Genomic DNA, 15,639 nt, shown 5'->3' on the forward strand with positions numbered 1-15,639 from the left:
TGGTAGTGTTTTGTTTCTAATGATGTCCTGTATGATCCTGAAATTTGACGAAATCTTGTTTTCGTTACATGTCTTCTTTATTTAGGATATTGTATTAATTTTTATAGTTAATGTGTTGAACTTAAGATTGACTCAGTGTCAATTGAATATAGTTTTTTAATAAATAGTTTTATGGTTCTTAATATAGAATCAAATGTCAATTATGCTATTGAAGGTTATTTTTCAAGCATTGTTATAACTAGTGATGTAGGTATAACTGATGAGGTTTGACATGCCAGATTAAGACACATAAGATAATAATGTATGAATCGGTTGGCTAGAGAGTGTCTATTGGGCACTCGGGCTAAGATTCACTTGTCTGTATGTGAGTATTGTCTTATTGGAAAAATAATTAGAAAACCATTTGGTAAGACTATTAGAGCTGAGTCACCATTGCAATTAATTCATTCGAATATTTGTGGTCCAATGAATGTGAAGGGTAGACATGGAGTTTCCTATTTCATTAAATTTATTGATGATTTCTCTCGTTTCGGTCATGCGTATTTTATTTCTCATAAATTTGAAGCATTAGATTGCTTCATTCATTATATAAACGAAGTTGAGAATCAAACGGAATGCAAAGTTAAGACTTTATATACTAACCATAGAGGGAAATATTTGTCTGATATGTTCAAGACAATATATAATGATAGAGGAATTATTAGACAACTAACAATGCCTGAAACTCCATAGCAAGATGGGGTAGCTGAAAGAAGAAATAAGACTCTTCTTGAAATGGTTAGGTCTATGATGATGCATGCTAATTTATCCATCTCCTATTGGGGAGATGCATTATTAACTGTGACATATATACTTAACAAGGTGCCTTCAAAGTCAATTCCATCTACCCGATATAAAGGTTAGACAAGTAAAAAATCAGATTTGAGTAATCTGAGACCCTAGGAGTCAGCCGCTTATGTTCATGATAGTTCTCACAAGTATGAAAAACTAGAACCTAAGGGTAAGAAATGTATCTTTATTAGATATCATGAGACCTCTAAAGATTATGTTTTTATATGTGAGCAACTAGATGGAGCCATCTCTGAAATAGATTTGAGAGATATGACTTTTCTTGAAATAGAGTTCCTAACTAGAGGTGATGTTGATAAATGAATTCCTCTATTTGAGGAGGATGAGATATTATCAACAAGAGAGGTGTCAAAAGGAATGTCTGAGTCTAGTCAACCGAGTGGGAGTGATATGTCAAGTCATGAGTTGACTTTTCAACAGTCCAATTTACGAAGAAGTGTTCATAAAATCAAACATAAGAAGAGGTTTGATATGGAGAATGATGCATTGATAACACTTCCAGTTGTCGATGACGAACCTCAATCCATTGAGGAAGCATTGGTATGTAGAGTTAGAGAAAAATAGAAAGATGCAATGGTTAAAGAGATGGAGTCTAAAAATCAGAATCATGTTTGGGACTTAGTCGATCTTCCTCCAGACCGAAAGGCTATTGGGAATTAGTGGATTTTTAAAATAAAGAGGAAAGCTGATGGATGTATTAATAGATACAAAACTCATTTAGTTACAAAAGGATATACCCAAATAGAGAGTATTGACTAAAAAAATTATTTTCTCCAATAATGAAATTTGTATCAATACGAGTTATTTTGGCCTTTGTGGCACATTATGACTTGGAATTACATCAAATAGATGTAAAAACCGCTTTCCTTAACAGTGAGTTTGATGAGAAAATTTATATGGTTCAACCAGAATGTTTCATTGATGAAGGCCAAGAGGAGAAAGTATGTAGACTTAAAAAGTCTATATATGAGCTAAAGCAAGCATTAAGTCATTTTATCTTATAGTTTCGAAATGATTAATGAGAATCATTGCATTTTCTTTAAAATAGAAAATGGAAAGTATGTCATTTTATCATTATATGTTGATGATATGCTGATAGTTGGAAATGACATAGAGTATGTGAATGAAGTCAAGAAGTGGCTGTCATCACAATTTGATACAATGGATATGGGAGAAGTTGAGTACATCTTAGAGGTGAAGATCATTAGAGATCGTCCTAAAAGACTTTTGGGTATGCCACAAGAGTCTTATATAAATAAGATGTTACATCTTTCAGTATGTCTAATTGCAACATAGATCATGCACCTATTGTGAAAGGTATTATTTTGAGAAAGAGTATATGTCCCAAAACTCCAGAGGAAATAGCTGAGATGAATAAAAATTATATGCTAGTGCTATTGATAGTTTGATGTACACTATATTGTGTACACGTCTCAATATCAGCTATGTTGTTAGCTTAGTCAGTCGCTTCCAGTCAAACTCAGGACTGAGACATTGGAAGGCGGTAAAAAGTATATTCAGATATATAAAGGCAATAATAGATTATTGTCTCTGTTTCCAAATATTAGATATGAGTCTGAAAGGTTATTCAGATGCAGATTGGGTTGGGAACCTGGATGATAGAAAATTCACATCAGACTATGTGTTTTTGCTGAATGGTGGTGTCATCTCATGGAATGCAAGACATAAGCTTGTGTAGCTTTGTCAACTATGGAAGGCATGTTCAGCAGCTGTGCAAGAAACAGTCTGGTTGAGAAGGTTCCTAAAGCATTTGAATATTGTTGAGGACAGTGGGAGTCCAGTAACTGTCTACTGTGACAACCAAGTTTCAATAGCGTTTTTCAAGGATTCCAAATATCACAGCAAAGATAAATATATAGCTATAAAATATAATTTTGTGAGGGATATTACGGCTAAAAAGTAATTTTTGAGTATGTTCCTACATATGTTATGGTTGCAGATCTTTTTACTAAGCCAATGACTAGAGAGTCATTTAAAAAAAATATGTAAAGTCTTTGGGACTTTGTAGAATGTAACAATATTGTAATAACAATTAGATATTGTGATTTGATTGTATAATTTGTCATAATTTATTCAGTGTATATGATTTTATTACCATCATATAAGATCTCGATGAGTATGTTGACAGGTATAGATTGGTCCATTCACATGGACAATCATCTCTGTTTGTTAACTACAAAAGAGGTAAGACCATTATTTATGAGACAACTTACGTAGCTATAAACAGAGACAGATCTATAAGTTAAGGTCGCCTTAATAATTGCATCAAGATGAGATCATTTATGTGGAATAATGATTGAAGTAATAAATCCACCATTTACTAAGCCTGTTGAAAGCCAGATTTGAATTTATATATTGAATTCAGGATTAGACATGAGGTATGTCTACATCAAAATCTATACAATGTTAAATATTGAGGAAAACATGCGCTCTTTTTTTTTTAATAAAGAGAATAACATCATAATATGTTATTCATACCACATGAGTTATTGTGATAATAAAGGTAGTAGGAGAATGAATCCCTGTTTCTCTACTATGTGAGACCTTTGAGATTATGAGCTAATATCAGTTTTGCTCTTAGTGACTATTTAGTTGTTTTTTGAAGTTTTAATTAGTGTCTATTACTGTAGCATGTATCCTATGACTATGGATGATTCGATCTATGAAGCATAACTAGGAAAGCAACTGACTAGAATGAATAGATTTTAGCTAAAAAGGAAGATTAAATAGATTTACATCTTTTGATATTATTCACTGGTTAACCCATTTTTGTTATGTATAGAAATGATTGTGAATATTTAAATATGAATCATGCTCTTGACATAATAGTCATTATAAGGGGTTAGAGACATTCATATTGATGTAAATGAAGATTATTTAATCTGGGTAAATAGCAAGACATGGATATCTCCAAGATAATGGTTGTGTGCTATTTGGAGATTGGATATTTCCTGGATAACATATATATACTGCGAAGAGAGTGATTTTATGTGCCATCATGAGAGTGTCTCTGATTTGTTTGAAAGAGCGGCTATGTGAAGTGTAACAACTTTATTAGCACTGATTGCTCAAAGAGCAGCTATGTAAGGTGTAACAATCTTCTTAGTATCTATCGCTCAATGTGCTTGTTGTCGTACGTGTCATTTTCTCTAAGTATGGATTATATGTTCTGATATAGTTTTTATGACTAAACTCTTATATAGTCTATGTAACTTATTTAGTCTTTTGTGATTAACTGGTCTTAGTGACTTACCTGGATGAACTGGTCTTTGTGGCCTGACTTGGACGAGTGGGAGATGTTGGTAATGAGAACGTGAGAATGTGGGCTACCCATGATGCCCATGTTGTCCATATTTCCACAAGGTAATTTACAGATATACCCCTTGGTATTCCGATTATATAATGCGTCCAAGTCTTTCATCGAAGAGAGGTGTGGAAGACCGAGAGGAAGAAGAACATCCGAGGTTGCGGAATTTGGTTTGTGAAATTATAGAGAACTTTTTGATTTTTGTAATTGCTCTTCCGACAGCAAGTCCGAAGATCACATTTTGTCATCGTCGATTGCAGATCTACGGGAAATCGCTAAGTGTTTACAATTTATGTTTTAATTTCATGCATTTAGAATACTAGAGTCGGAATTTCACCTTAGGAGGGGCGTACTTGCGACTAGAACTAAGATGAGGGTGTTATCAAGGATCACGGGAAGACTGGAGTAGTGTCTGATGCTAAGATGGGATTTGAGATCGAGATGAAGTCTAGGACCGAGATAGAATCTGAGATCGAGATGAGATTTGAGACCGAGATGGAATCCGAGATCGAGATGAGATATGAGACCATGATGAAGTCCGAGACTGAGATAAATTCTAAGACCGAGATGAGATCTGAAATTGAGATGATATATGAGACTGAGGGGGCGTTTGGTTCATTCCTAGGAATAGGAATCGGAATGGGAATCATTGTATTGTGGAATGGGAATGGGTATGAATATGGATATCACTCTTAAAAGCAATGTTTGGTTAGTTGCATATCTTCTATCGGAATAAATCAAAATTTCCTTTTTTACCCTTAAAGGAAAATAAGAGAAAAAATTAGATTTGAGATAAAGATAAATGTAAGAGAAAAATATGATGAAAGAGAATGATTAGAGAGAAAGTATGATGAGAGAGAAAGTGTGAAAGAAAGAATGAAGAGAGAGAAAGTGTAATGAGAGAAAATGAGAAAAGAAAGTATGATGGGAGAAAGCATGATGAGAGAAGATGAGAGAGAAAATATGATGTAAGAGAAAGTATGATGGGAGAGGAAGAAGAGAGAGAAAATATAATGAGAAAAATTGAGGAGAGAGAGTATGATGAGAGAGATTAAGGAGAGAGAAAGTATGGTGAGAGAGAAAGTATGATGAGAGAGAAAGTGAACTGTGAGTATAATGGGAGAGATTGAGGAGAGAGAAAGAATGATGAGAGAGAGAGTGTTGAGAGAGAAAGTGTGTTGAGGAAAAAAGGAGGGAGTGTGACAAGAGAGATTGAGGAAAGAGAAAGTGTGATGAGAGAGAAAGTGTGCTGAGAAAAAAGAGAAAAGAGAGTGTGATGAGAGAGATTGAGGAGAGAGAAAGTGTGATGAGAGAGAAAAGATAAAAGAGAGTGTGATGAAAGAGATTGAGGAGAGAGAAAGTGTGATGAGAGAGAAAGTATGATGAGAAAAAAGAAGAAAGAGAGTGCGATAGAAGAGATTGAGGAGAGAGAAAGTATGATGAGAGAGAAAGTGTAATGAGAAAAAAGGAAAGAGAGTGTGAAATGAGAGATTAAGGAGAGAGAAAGTATGTGATAAAATGATGAGAGAGAAAATATGATGAGAGAGAACAAGGAGAGAGAAGTGATATAAAAGAAAAAATAAATAAATATATTTTGATATTTGATATTAATGGAGAAAATTTTAGTTTTAAGTGAAGGGTATTTTGGGAATAAGGGAATATTTTGATTGATGAAAATAGGGTAATGGCTCATTGAAGGGGAGGTACATGGGAATGAGTCATTACCCAATTTCAAGGATTCATTCCCTTATTTGTATTCATATTCCTATAATCCAAACATTAACAATGGCAATGAATGATTCCCATTCCCATTCCCCACTCCTATTCCCCTAAACCAAACGCCCCCTGAGATAAAATCTAAGATTTGTTCCTGGGACAAACTTAATCGGTAGGGATGAACATGTTGGACATTATTTGAGCTAAATTAACTATCTTCTTGATTAAATTTAATTTGACTGATAAATCAGTCCAGATATTAACTCAAAGGATATGTACAGGCCAAAAAGAGGCCTCCGCATCGAATGCAATAATATATTATATGGATTTCACATCTTTATTTTAATAAAAATATGGATATGCTAGACTTAAAAAAAATGTAAGGCTGTGTTAATTTAACATGAATATTAAAAATTTATATTGTTTTATTTACTAATCTATTTGAAAAAAAATCGAAAATTTTACTAGATTTATGGATTTATCCATTATAAGTTTTCCTAAACCCTAAAACTTATTTGTTGAACTACCCGTTATAAATTAGGCATGGTCGGTTAGTCTCGGATCACGTCGTGTAACGGCGAGCTGTTGGCAAGTCTTACGGTGGCCAGGTCCTGTTGCCTTTTGAAACGAGGTTTATTAATTAATTAAAAAAAAAGGAATCGAAAAGAAAAGACGTCGTAACTCGCTGTCAAACCCCTCCGCTCCTCTTCGATCCGAGAAGAAGCAGGAGGAGGACGAGGATAAAGGTTCACGCGCCCCTTTTCGGCGTCCCAAGCCTCGGAGGTGAGCTCCGCCGCCTTTCCATTATCTTTTCTGTTCCAGTTTCGCTGGTTTTTTGATTTCCCCTTCATCAAGCAAGCTGCTCGATTGTTTGTTGTATGAGAATTAGGTTGGTATGTGCTTGCGAAGGAAGAAAGACGTAAAGGATGCTTAATGTCGTTGTGGAAGAAGAGGTTCGAGTATTCGGTGGGCTAATTAGGGTTCATTTGTTATGAGCCAGAGGCACCACCGAGCATGCTTGAATGCTCGATTCGTGAGATAATGTTGCATAGCTTCATCACTTTCCGGTTGTGGGATTGGATTTAGATTTGTAAAATATATATATATATACCACCGAATTGACTACATTGGCGGCTGACAAAAATAAATGTAATTTAGGAAGTCATGAACCAGTTTGATGTTCGACCTTGCACTAAGTTAAAATAAAATTGATTGACTGCAGCGTGTGCTATTAGACTTCTGCGTCAATTCAAAATTAATTTAATTGACTGCACTTCGCCACTAAATGCATCTGTTACATTTGAGTATATTGGTTTTGATTGCCAACTGCCAACTACTTCAGCATAATTTGGATTACTGTCGCTGTCAGAATTTGTCACTGATTCAAATTTATGATCTAATTTAGTCTTTTTTTTGTTCATGATAGTAGCAATCTTATACTGTTCAAAGAATTCTAGTCATTTTTTTTCTTTAATATAAGTCAATCGTGTAATGTGGCTAAACTATGTCAAACAATTATCTACTCTTTCAAACTTAACTGCTGCATTAGATGTTTTGTTTAGCGTCTTACTGGCTTATACGTCTCTTCCGTAGAATTTTATAATGCCAATTGTTCTCATGCTTTAACCGCCTCTTGTTGAGCTATCATCTGTAATTATATAATTTATGTTTCTATAGGCTAGTGTTGTAGCTTTAACTTTTGCATTAAAATGCTGTGCTGTGGTTGGTCCTGTATCTATTGGGAAAATTAAAAAAAATCTTTGCCTCAGACAAATTGTTCTACTTATGCACACTACATTCTGTGAAAAGTGGCATCTATTGCTTCCAGTTAATTGCTCCATTTTATTTTATGTTTCTTTGTTGTGCGGATATCTTTGTTTTCCTTTGGCTCATTGCACATGCAAACTTGTGGTGGTATTCAGGTGATGCTGTGCATGCAATCATGGTTAGCTTAAGAAGCTAATCGTCTATTGGCTTAAATTTCTGCTTCACATGACATGGTGTTTCCATCTACCTAATGGTTTTGTGGAGCAATCCCCAAGACCAGCAATTCCAAATGTACATAGCCTAATCAGAAAAGTCACATAACTCAATACTTCAAGTAATTCAGGCACAAAGGATCCACTGATTGTCATAGAATTCAAGTTATCCAAATTAGAAAAATCTATGGGTCGAAATATATCTTTCTTCATTTTATTAATGCTTCTCCCCCTAGTTGATTCATCAAGACCATGGAAGATGCTGATCATGAACTCAGGAGGGGCGTCAAACTTGTTACGTAGCTGGACTATTTTCAGTGCAGGAATATTTGCACTCATGGCATCAATGATGTCTGTGTTTCTTATTATCCAGCACCTTGCAGTCTATAAGCTGCCTGAGGTATTTCAGTTTTCACTTTTTTCATTCTTTCTTGATTTCTCAGCCAAATGTTCTGCTGAAGTGTGAGTTGTTTATTTTTTTCTCCATTATGCTTAAAGTTGTGTGATCCAGAATGTTTCTTGCTGTTGTTAATTACGTTACTTTTTCAACCCATCTCAGGAGCAGAAATTCTTGATAGGTCTCATTCTGATGGTTCCTGTATATGCAATTTCATCGGTATGTCTTTCTGTTACATTGCATTTTACATTTATTTTATGGTTGTTGTTCTTGTGCAACATGAGCTTAATGTGTATCTAGAAAATTTATTATTTGGTTTCAAGAACTTTGGACTCGGGACAGCACAAGTTTATCAATCGAATTTTAGTATTGTGCAACTTCACCACTTGAATGTCTTTGTTGCCCTATGTTATTATTCGTATTTGCCAATCCATTTATGATGAATTGTTCTATATTCTCTCATTATTAATTTTTTTCCTTGAAATTAGCTTCACCATGATGCCTGATCTTCATTCACTTGTTGAGGCTAATATACAGTATTCTCTGTCTCACCTTGTCTTGCAGTTCTTGTCTTTGTCATACACAAAAATTGCATTCATCTTTGAAGTGTTGCGGGACTGTTATGAAGCTTTTGCTATGTATTGTTTCGAGAGGTACTTGATTGCTTGTTTAGGTAAGTTCCCTAATGCTTGCTTCTTTTTTTTTTGATGTTCAGCTTAGGTACTATACTGAGTATTATACTTGGTTCTTTCTAGTTCCTATTCACTTTTTTGTTGACTACGTGTTTTATATTCAGTTGAGAAGTTTGGTAGTAGAGCTTCCGTACATTGGAAAAAAGTATCTTAGGAGAATTATGTCTTTAGATCAGTGATCCAAATTATATATCTTTGGTATTTTGATGTCTTTTTTTACCAATTGGTGGATATTTTCTATAACCTTTCAATTACCTTTGTCCCAAAGTGATGAATAAGGTGACCGAAAAAGTTTTATGTGAACTTACTCATGATCTCATGGTTCAGAGTTTATGTAATAGTTAATAAATCCTTTTGTCCATACTTCACATTAGCTGTTACAATCCCTTGTATTACTACAGATCAGTTGTGCTACTAGTTATTTATAGTAAGCAATTTATGCTTATTTGTTTAATTTATTTAGACTTGTGCCACTCATGCAGGAAGATTTATTCTTGGCGAACTATAGTTAGTATGCCTTGCAATTGTTCTTGCAAAGAAATACAGTTACTCCACCCACCTGCATGTGTATTAAAAAAGCATTTTATGTCCTTAGAATCTCAGATTCTTGATTGATAAGAGAATCTTGTGGTGTGGTGTCTTGAATTGATAATATATAGCTGTTATCATCAGTTTTCCCTCTTTCTGAAATGGATATGCATATATGTCCAAGTATCCAAGAATTTGATAGTTTCGAAATGGAATAATTTGAAGAAAGACTTTAGATAACTCGCATCAAATCTCTTTATCATCTGTCTTCTGTGGTTAAAAAAATCTAGTTTCTTTTTCACATTTATATAGTCATATTTATTTTGTGCGTTTTTTTTGTTGTGACTTAGTTACAAACAGGACACTGCCAAATATTGTTGTTATCTATCCTGATTCTTAGTTTCTATCTATTATGACTTAAGGCGGCGAGGAAAATACAATAAAACTTATGGAGACTCAAAGTGAAATATCTTCTAGCACACCTCTATTGGAGATTGAGTACGCAGATGGACTTGTAAGACATCCATTTCCATTGAATTGCTTCATGAAGCACTGGTATCTTGGTCCTGACTTCTACCAATCTGTTAAGATCGGAATTGTTCAATATGTATGACTCTTCTTGTTATTATTAGAATTCTACGCTGGTAACTACTTGCGATTATTGATTTGCTGCTTATTTGCAGATGATACTTAAAACAGTATGCGCTCTGCTAGCAATCATTTTAGGACTTTTGGGAGTTTATGGCGAAGGGAAATTTGAATGGAGATATGGGTAAGGTTATCCGTGCTCAATTCATAGTTTTCATAGACTGATTGATGACCTGGGAAATGGTGGAACTTTCAGTGACAACATTCACTTGCTCAAGATAAGGGATGAGAAAATCAATTGAGCAATCTATGTTTGTGTTCTGCTGCAGGTACCCATATCTGGCGGTCATACTCAATTTTAGTCAGACATGGGCCTTGTATTGCCTTGTACAGTTCTATTCTGTCACTAAACACAAGCTGGAACCAATCAAGCCCTTGGCAAAATTCCTTGTATTTAAGTCCATTGTATTCTTAACTTGGTGGCAAGGTGTTGCTATTGCATTTCTCTTTTCAGCTGGAGCTTTGAAAGGCCATTTAGCACAACAGCTGAAGACACGTATTCAGGATTATATCATATGCATTGAGGTGATTCACAATGGCTTTAAAATTAAAGTTTCATTGCTTTTGCTCCGTTATATTTGCTTTCTTTCCATGTGTAATTTTTAAAGTACACATCAAACAACAATTTTCTTCTGCTTACAAATCGGATACTGCTCTTATGTTAACCCTTTTCTGGGTGCAGATTGTTCAATACGTAGGCATCACTCTTAGAGTGTTCTGTTCCAATATTTCCTCTTCACAGAATTTCCTTATTTATCATTCTTGCTTTGAACAATGAAATTACATCACAACTTTTAAGAGAACTCTTACTGATTAAAAACCATTATTTTATTTTCATCTTTAAATTTCAAATCAACTTTTAGCTGCATTGCTAAAGCTAAGCATAATACTGTATCTACTGATCTAGTTCAAGTTTCAAACATTTATTAATACTATGTGGAGTCCTTGAATACTGTTATGGCACATGTATTTTTGTGCGTTAGAGCTAATATGCTACCCATAATAAGATAACTGCATTAAAATTCAGGTAAATATATTACAGAACCCATATACTATGACTTGCATTACTATCTTTCAATTTCATTTTTTTGTTGGAAAATACATGACCTTATAAGTGTTTAGTTTAGGTTGTTCTATCATGGTAATTTAACATAAAAGCTGCCCAGGACCTAAACAACATAGGATTAACAATATTCTTTTATTATTATCCTTCCCAAAATTTTCTTCTTTTTCCCCCTCTCTTTTCTCTGTCCCTGACGTCTAAAATTGCCACTGCCCCATGAAAGCTGTCCTTGGAGGGTACTTCCCTATAGTGAATCTGCACAAAGCAATATTATTGTTATGGGAACGAACAGAGAACAGAGAAGAGGGAGAAGAAGAGAGTAGAGGGAAAGAAATGGACGTAAAAGTTATGTTTGTTAGGCGACAGGTGGTGACAGGTCATCCTCATTTAACTGCTATCTAATTAGTCGACAGGACGAAAACTGCATACTTGTATTCAGTGTTGAGCAAAAACAGATGCCCCCTCAATTTCACTATAGTAACGAAAGTAAGTATATACAAATTTAAAAAATGAGGAAAGCTAATATACTTTTATTAGCTGTATCTTATCTTATGATCTGCATGCTACAATATCTATATGTATCTGATTTAAATGAGCCAGCTAAGAGGCACATTAGGGTAAATGAGAAGGAAAATACTAAGTGCCAAAACTGTTTGTTTCTAACAATAACGTTGTTTGACATGCTCTTTAGGGCTCAATACCATGTTGTTGCAAACCTCATCTGGGGGCTTGTCCAGTTGATTTCATTATCAAACAAAGAGAAGGATGAGTTTATGTACTCTGTGATGGCATTTTATTTAAGATAGGAAAAGAGGTCTATGGGTGTGTGGCAATGGAGCCATCATCATGCCCAAATGAAACTACGTTTCCATTCTCAACATCATACATTATCCCAACTTCAACAACTTCCAAGGCATTGTAAACATGACCATTTATTGAGAACTATCATGCTCAGATGGTTAGAACCCGAAGAAGCCTTTTTCACTAATGAATATCAGCTACTACCATAGTCCAATGCTCTCATAGTTGGACTCTTCATCTATCCCTTCCATACTCGTTGTAGACCTACACTTAGAGTGGGCACTCAATATTTCTATTGTTCACGTGTAAAAAGTTTTAGAAATAGCTGTGTTAGACACTTGGATCTGCACCCCTGTCAAATAAAGGCATTCGGGTCCAATTGAGATATGTTCAACGTCCACACAGTATGATTTTGGATTTAAGATGTGCATTCTACATTTGTCATTCTGGAGGGTTACTATCCCAGGTGATGAGGCAATTGATTCATGGTAGCATTCTATGTCACACCAGAGGAAATGCTCACTACATTTTTTTAATTACCTTGATGACCTATGGAGGTTCAGAAAACATTGAGAGACCCAACAAAGATGAGCAGTGGAATCAAAGGTTCGATATCATTGAAGAGATCTCATGAGGAAAAGAAACAAGAAAAGGGTAGGTGAATACGTGCTAGAAATGTGTTGCTGAAAGAGATTACTTTGTCGGCTGACTTATAACAAAAATTATAAAATGGAACCAGTGAACCGGCATAGGGAGGCAAATGCCTGCATGCTGGAAGGATCGTCAAAACGTTTAAGATGAAGTGGAAAAGTTGTGATTAGTGGGAAGCAAGAGGCCAGAGCAGTGAGGGTCTGTAACCAGTGATGGCTTCGGAGTTGGTGGAGAGGGTGGGAATGGGAATGGAATCATCACCCAGCCACATGCCATGAGCCTGCCAGCAACAGCTGGTTCTCCACAGCATCACAAAATGATTAAGCTTGAATGCTTATGTTAGTGATTGAAATGTTTCAGGTATCCAACTACAACATAGGACTCTTTTTGTTTGATTGTACTTGCCCAATTGTAATCTTAAGCACAGTGTCCTTAGTAGGTCAGAGAACACGGTACCGTTGGAGTTTCACGAGTGCTGTGAGGTGAAATCCATGATAATTCTCGAATTAGTCCTTCTGATTCTACATATTTTGCTGTTTGTGTTTCCATTCATATTATATTATATTTGAATAGTTGCAACTACCTACAGAAACCAGTATCCTGCTCGGCCATATATATATACATGCATAAATATTTTGTATATGCACAAAGAAATAAGAAGAAGAAAAAAAAAGAAATGGTATGTATCACAGAAGCACACTTTATCGCACCCGTTCATCCATTAGAGGCTTGAAAAGTTCAACCTAGTTAAGGTTTACTGTTTTATTGGCTCCATTGGTCATCACTGATCTACTCTTGCTCAACAGATGGGGGTTGCTGCAGTGGTTCATCTCTATGTATTTCCAGCTAAACCATATAGCCGTGGGGAAAGATGTGTTCGGAATGTTGCTGTTATGACAGATTATGCTTCACTTGGTACCCCTGATCCAGAAGAGGTTAAAGATTGTGGAAGATCAACAAGAGTACGGATCATTCGCCCTGATGACCAGGAAACACTTTTGAGTTTCCCTCAGAGTGTTCGAGACGTTTTGTTTGGAAGTGGTGAAATTGTGGGTATTCTCCTTTTTGTTATTTCTTGTTCAGTTCACAGGCTAAGAAGCGTGACTCATTCTCCTGGATTCACTTGTTAGGTGGCTGATGATGTGAAATTCACTGTTTCTCACGTGGTAGAACCCGTAGAGCGAGGTATTGCAAAGATCAATAAGACGCTTCATCAGATTTCAGAAAACGTGAAGCAGCGGGAAAGGGGTAGGAGAAAAACCAAAGACGACAGTTCTGTTGTTCCCTTGAATTCATGGAGAGAGGAGTTTTTGGATGCCCATCTCGTCGAAGGAAGTTACAGTGATGGTGGACTGGATACGAAGAGATGGCAAGTGAATGCGAAATCTATTGGCTCCAGACATGGATCTTTCGAGTTCAACGGTTCAAGATGGTCGTAACTGTTGCACATTTAGTAGTTTTAGTTAGCTAGCAGCACTAACACGAGTAACTTCTATTGTGCTACTGCATTATATTTCATCTATAAATGTTGCTATACTAAACTTGCCTGACGTATCGGTAGTGCTGGGTTGGACAAGGACGTGCAGTGATTTTGGTTTGAGGATCCTTCAAGAGTTCATAACTGACCTTTCGGTATCTTTGAATCTGGCCCTAGGTTACAATCATAAAGTCCCTTTGTAATTACAATACTACTGGATCAGGGATGTCGTGAATGAGTTATATTCTTCTCTTCTAGTTATATAACCCGCGAGCTATTTTCTCAGAGGAGTTTATTTATTCATCTACGAATTCGAACACTATTTGTTTCAACAATTGTTTTTACAATGCAAGATTTATTGAAGTTTTTATAGCATTCTTATGATACTAAAATTGTCAGATATTCTGTAAAAAAGTAAATAGCCAGTATCAATTCGGGTGATAAACTCTCAGGGCAAAGTGAAATTGTTCCCATAACTTCTATTTTCTTTGATATGCTTTCACATCTTTGAAGGCTTTTTGTCGGTTTAAAAGACTTCAATACTATCCCAAGGCTTTTATTTATCAACGCATTACGAAAATACACTTTTCATTTTAAACATAAATTAATATTTGGAAAGAAAATTACTTTCTACTATTTTTCTATATCTACAAATAAAAAAATAAAATTTTTAATATTTTTTGAAAATATTTTATTTATAAATTATCACAACAATATGAGTAGGGAGAAGTTAATCTAGCGATAAAATGTAAATTTTAAAAGGTACTATCTAAAATTTTAAGAGCATTTTTTTAAAAAAAATATATAAAAGACAAAATCTCAACTTTTTCAAAAAAAAATGTAATTTGCTGTGGGCTTTACCAGCTTCCTCGGTCCAGCCCGTTGATTTTTACCAAGTAAATTAGGGTTTTGGCTCTCCATTCCTCTATATATATACGGTAGTCGAGCGGAACTTGAAGAGTATGTGCATCCTCCTTTGGCGACTCTCTTTCATTAGGTTCGTATGCTTTCTTGTATTGGGTGATTTCCATTTCGCAAACAGGCGATGATGAAGAATGAAGTCATGCACCACGCCGATGAGATTTAGAGTCTCATGTGCTGACACCAGATATTCTACCCATTGTTATCTGAGCCTCATTCGATTTCTCGTCCTTTTGATTTTACGCCTTTATCATCGATTTAGATTTATTGCCACTCTTTGATGAGATTGAACTCGTTTTCTTTTGTTTGTTTGTGTTTATTTCTTTGTATAAGAGGACAGATCAAACGATAAGGGTTTCGTGCAATGAATCTTTTAATGAAAATATGAAGATCCTATTTTGCTTTAAAAAATTAATCTTTACACATACCGCATAGGTAAGTATCATTTTGTTTGTCTAAATTCTTATTGTTTTTAGATCTATCAAGAGAACTATTTTGTCAAAAAATAATTTCGATTTTGTCCAATTAGAAATTTAATAATAGTTCCATCTGTTCATTTCAAAAAGAATTATATATATATTTCTATGAT

General features: G+C 35.1%; 1 protein-coding gene and 1 non-coding gene across 3 annotated transcripts; both read left to right on the plus strand.

Moving 5' to 3' along the window:
- Nucleotides 1-6,524: 6,524 nt before the first annotated feature.
- On the plus strand, nt 6,525-14,392 carry LOC122021345 (protein LAZ1 homolog 1-like). Of its 2 annotated transcripts, XM_042579468.1 has the most exons (10): nt 6,525-6,676; nt 7,816-7,951; nt 8,109-8,272; nt 8,432-8,488; nt 8,834-8,942; nt 9,912-10,096; nt 10,173-10,261; nt 10,407-10,662; nt 13,459-13,701; nt 13,783-14,392. In XM_042579468.1, exons 3-10 carry the CDS (start codon nt 8,132-8,134, stop codon nt 14,089-14,091), a joined length of 1,389 nt encoding a protein of 462 aa, XP_042435402.1. In that variant the 5' UTR covers nt 6,525-6,676; nt 7,816-7,951; nt 8,109-8,131; the 3' UTR covers nt 14,092-14,392. The 2 variants fall into 2 exon arrangements, with proteins under 2 accessions (XP_042435402.1, XP_042435401.1); XM_042579467.1 differs by having other exon boundaries at nt 7,816-8,272.
- Nucleotides 14,393-15,169: 777 nt separating this feature from the next.
- LOC122022157 lies at nt 15,170-15,264 on the plus strand. Its single transcript, XR_006122885.1, has one exon. It is a non-coding gene; the product is annotated as a small nucleolar RNA Z221/R21b (small nucleolar RNA).
- The last annotated feature ends 375 nt before the right edge of the window (nt 15,265-15,639 follow it).

This window comes from Zingiber officinale, chromosome 9A (assembly GCF_018446385.1).
Source record: "Zingiber officinale cultivar Zhangliang chromosome 9A, Zo_v1.1, whole genome shotgun sequence".
Taxonomy (NCBI): domain Eukaryota; kingdom Viridiplantae; phylum Streptophyta; class Magnoliopsida; order Zingiberales; family Zingiberaceae; genus Zingiber; species Zingiber officinale.

What these genes read in the sequence shown, in the direction of transcription:
- LOC122021345 (XM_042579467.1), top strand. Translation starts at nt 8,060, where the DNA reads ATGGGTCGAAATATATCTTTCTTCATTTTATTAATGCTTCTCCCCCTA. An exon ending in GTACTTGATTGCTTGTTTAG is followed by an intron (nt 8,943 to 9,911) that starts GTAAGTTCCCTA and finishes TTATGACTTAAG; the next exon opens with GCGGCGAGGAAAATACAATA. An exon ending in ATTATATCATATGCATTGAG is followed by an intron (nt 10,663 to 13,458) that starts GTGATTCACAAT and finishes CTTGCTCAACAG; the next exon opens with ATGGGGGTTGCTGCAGTGGT.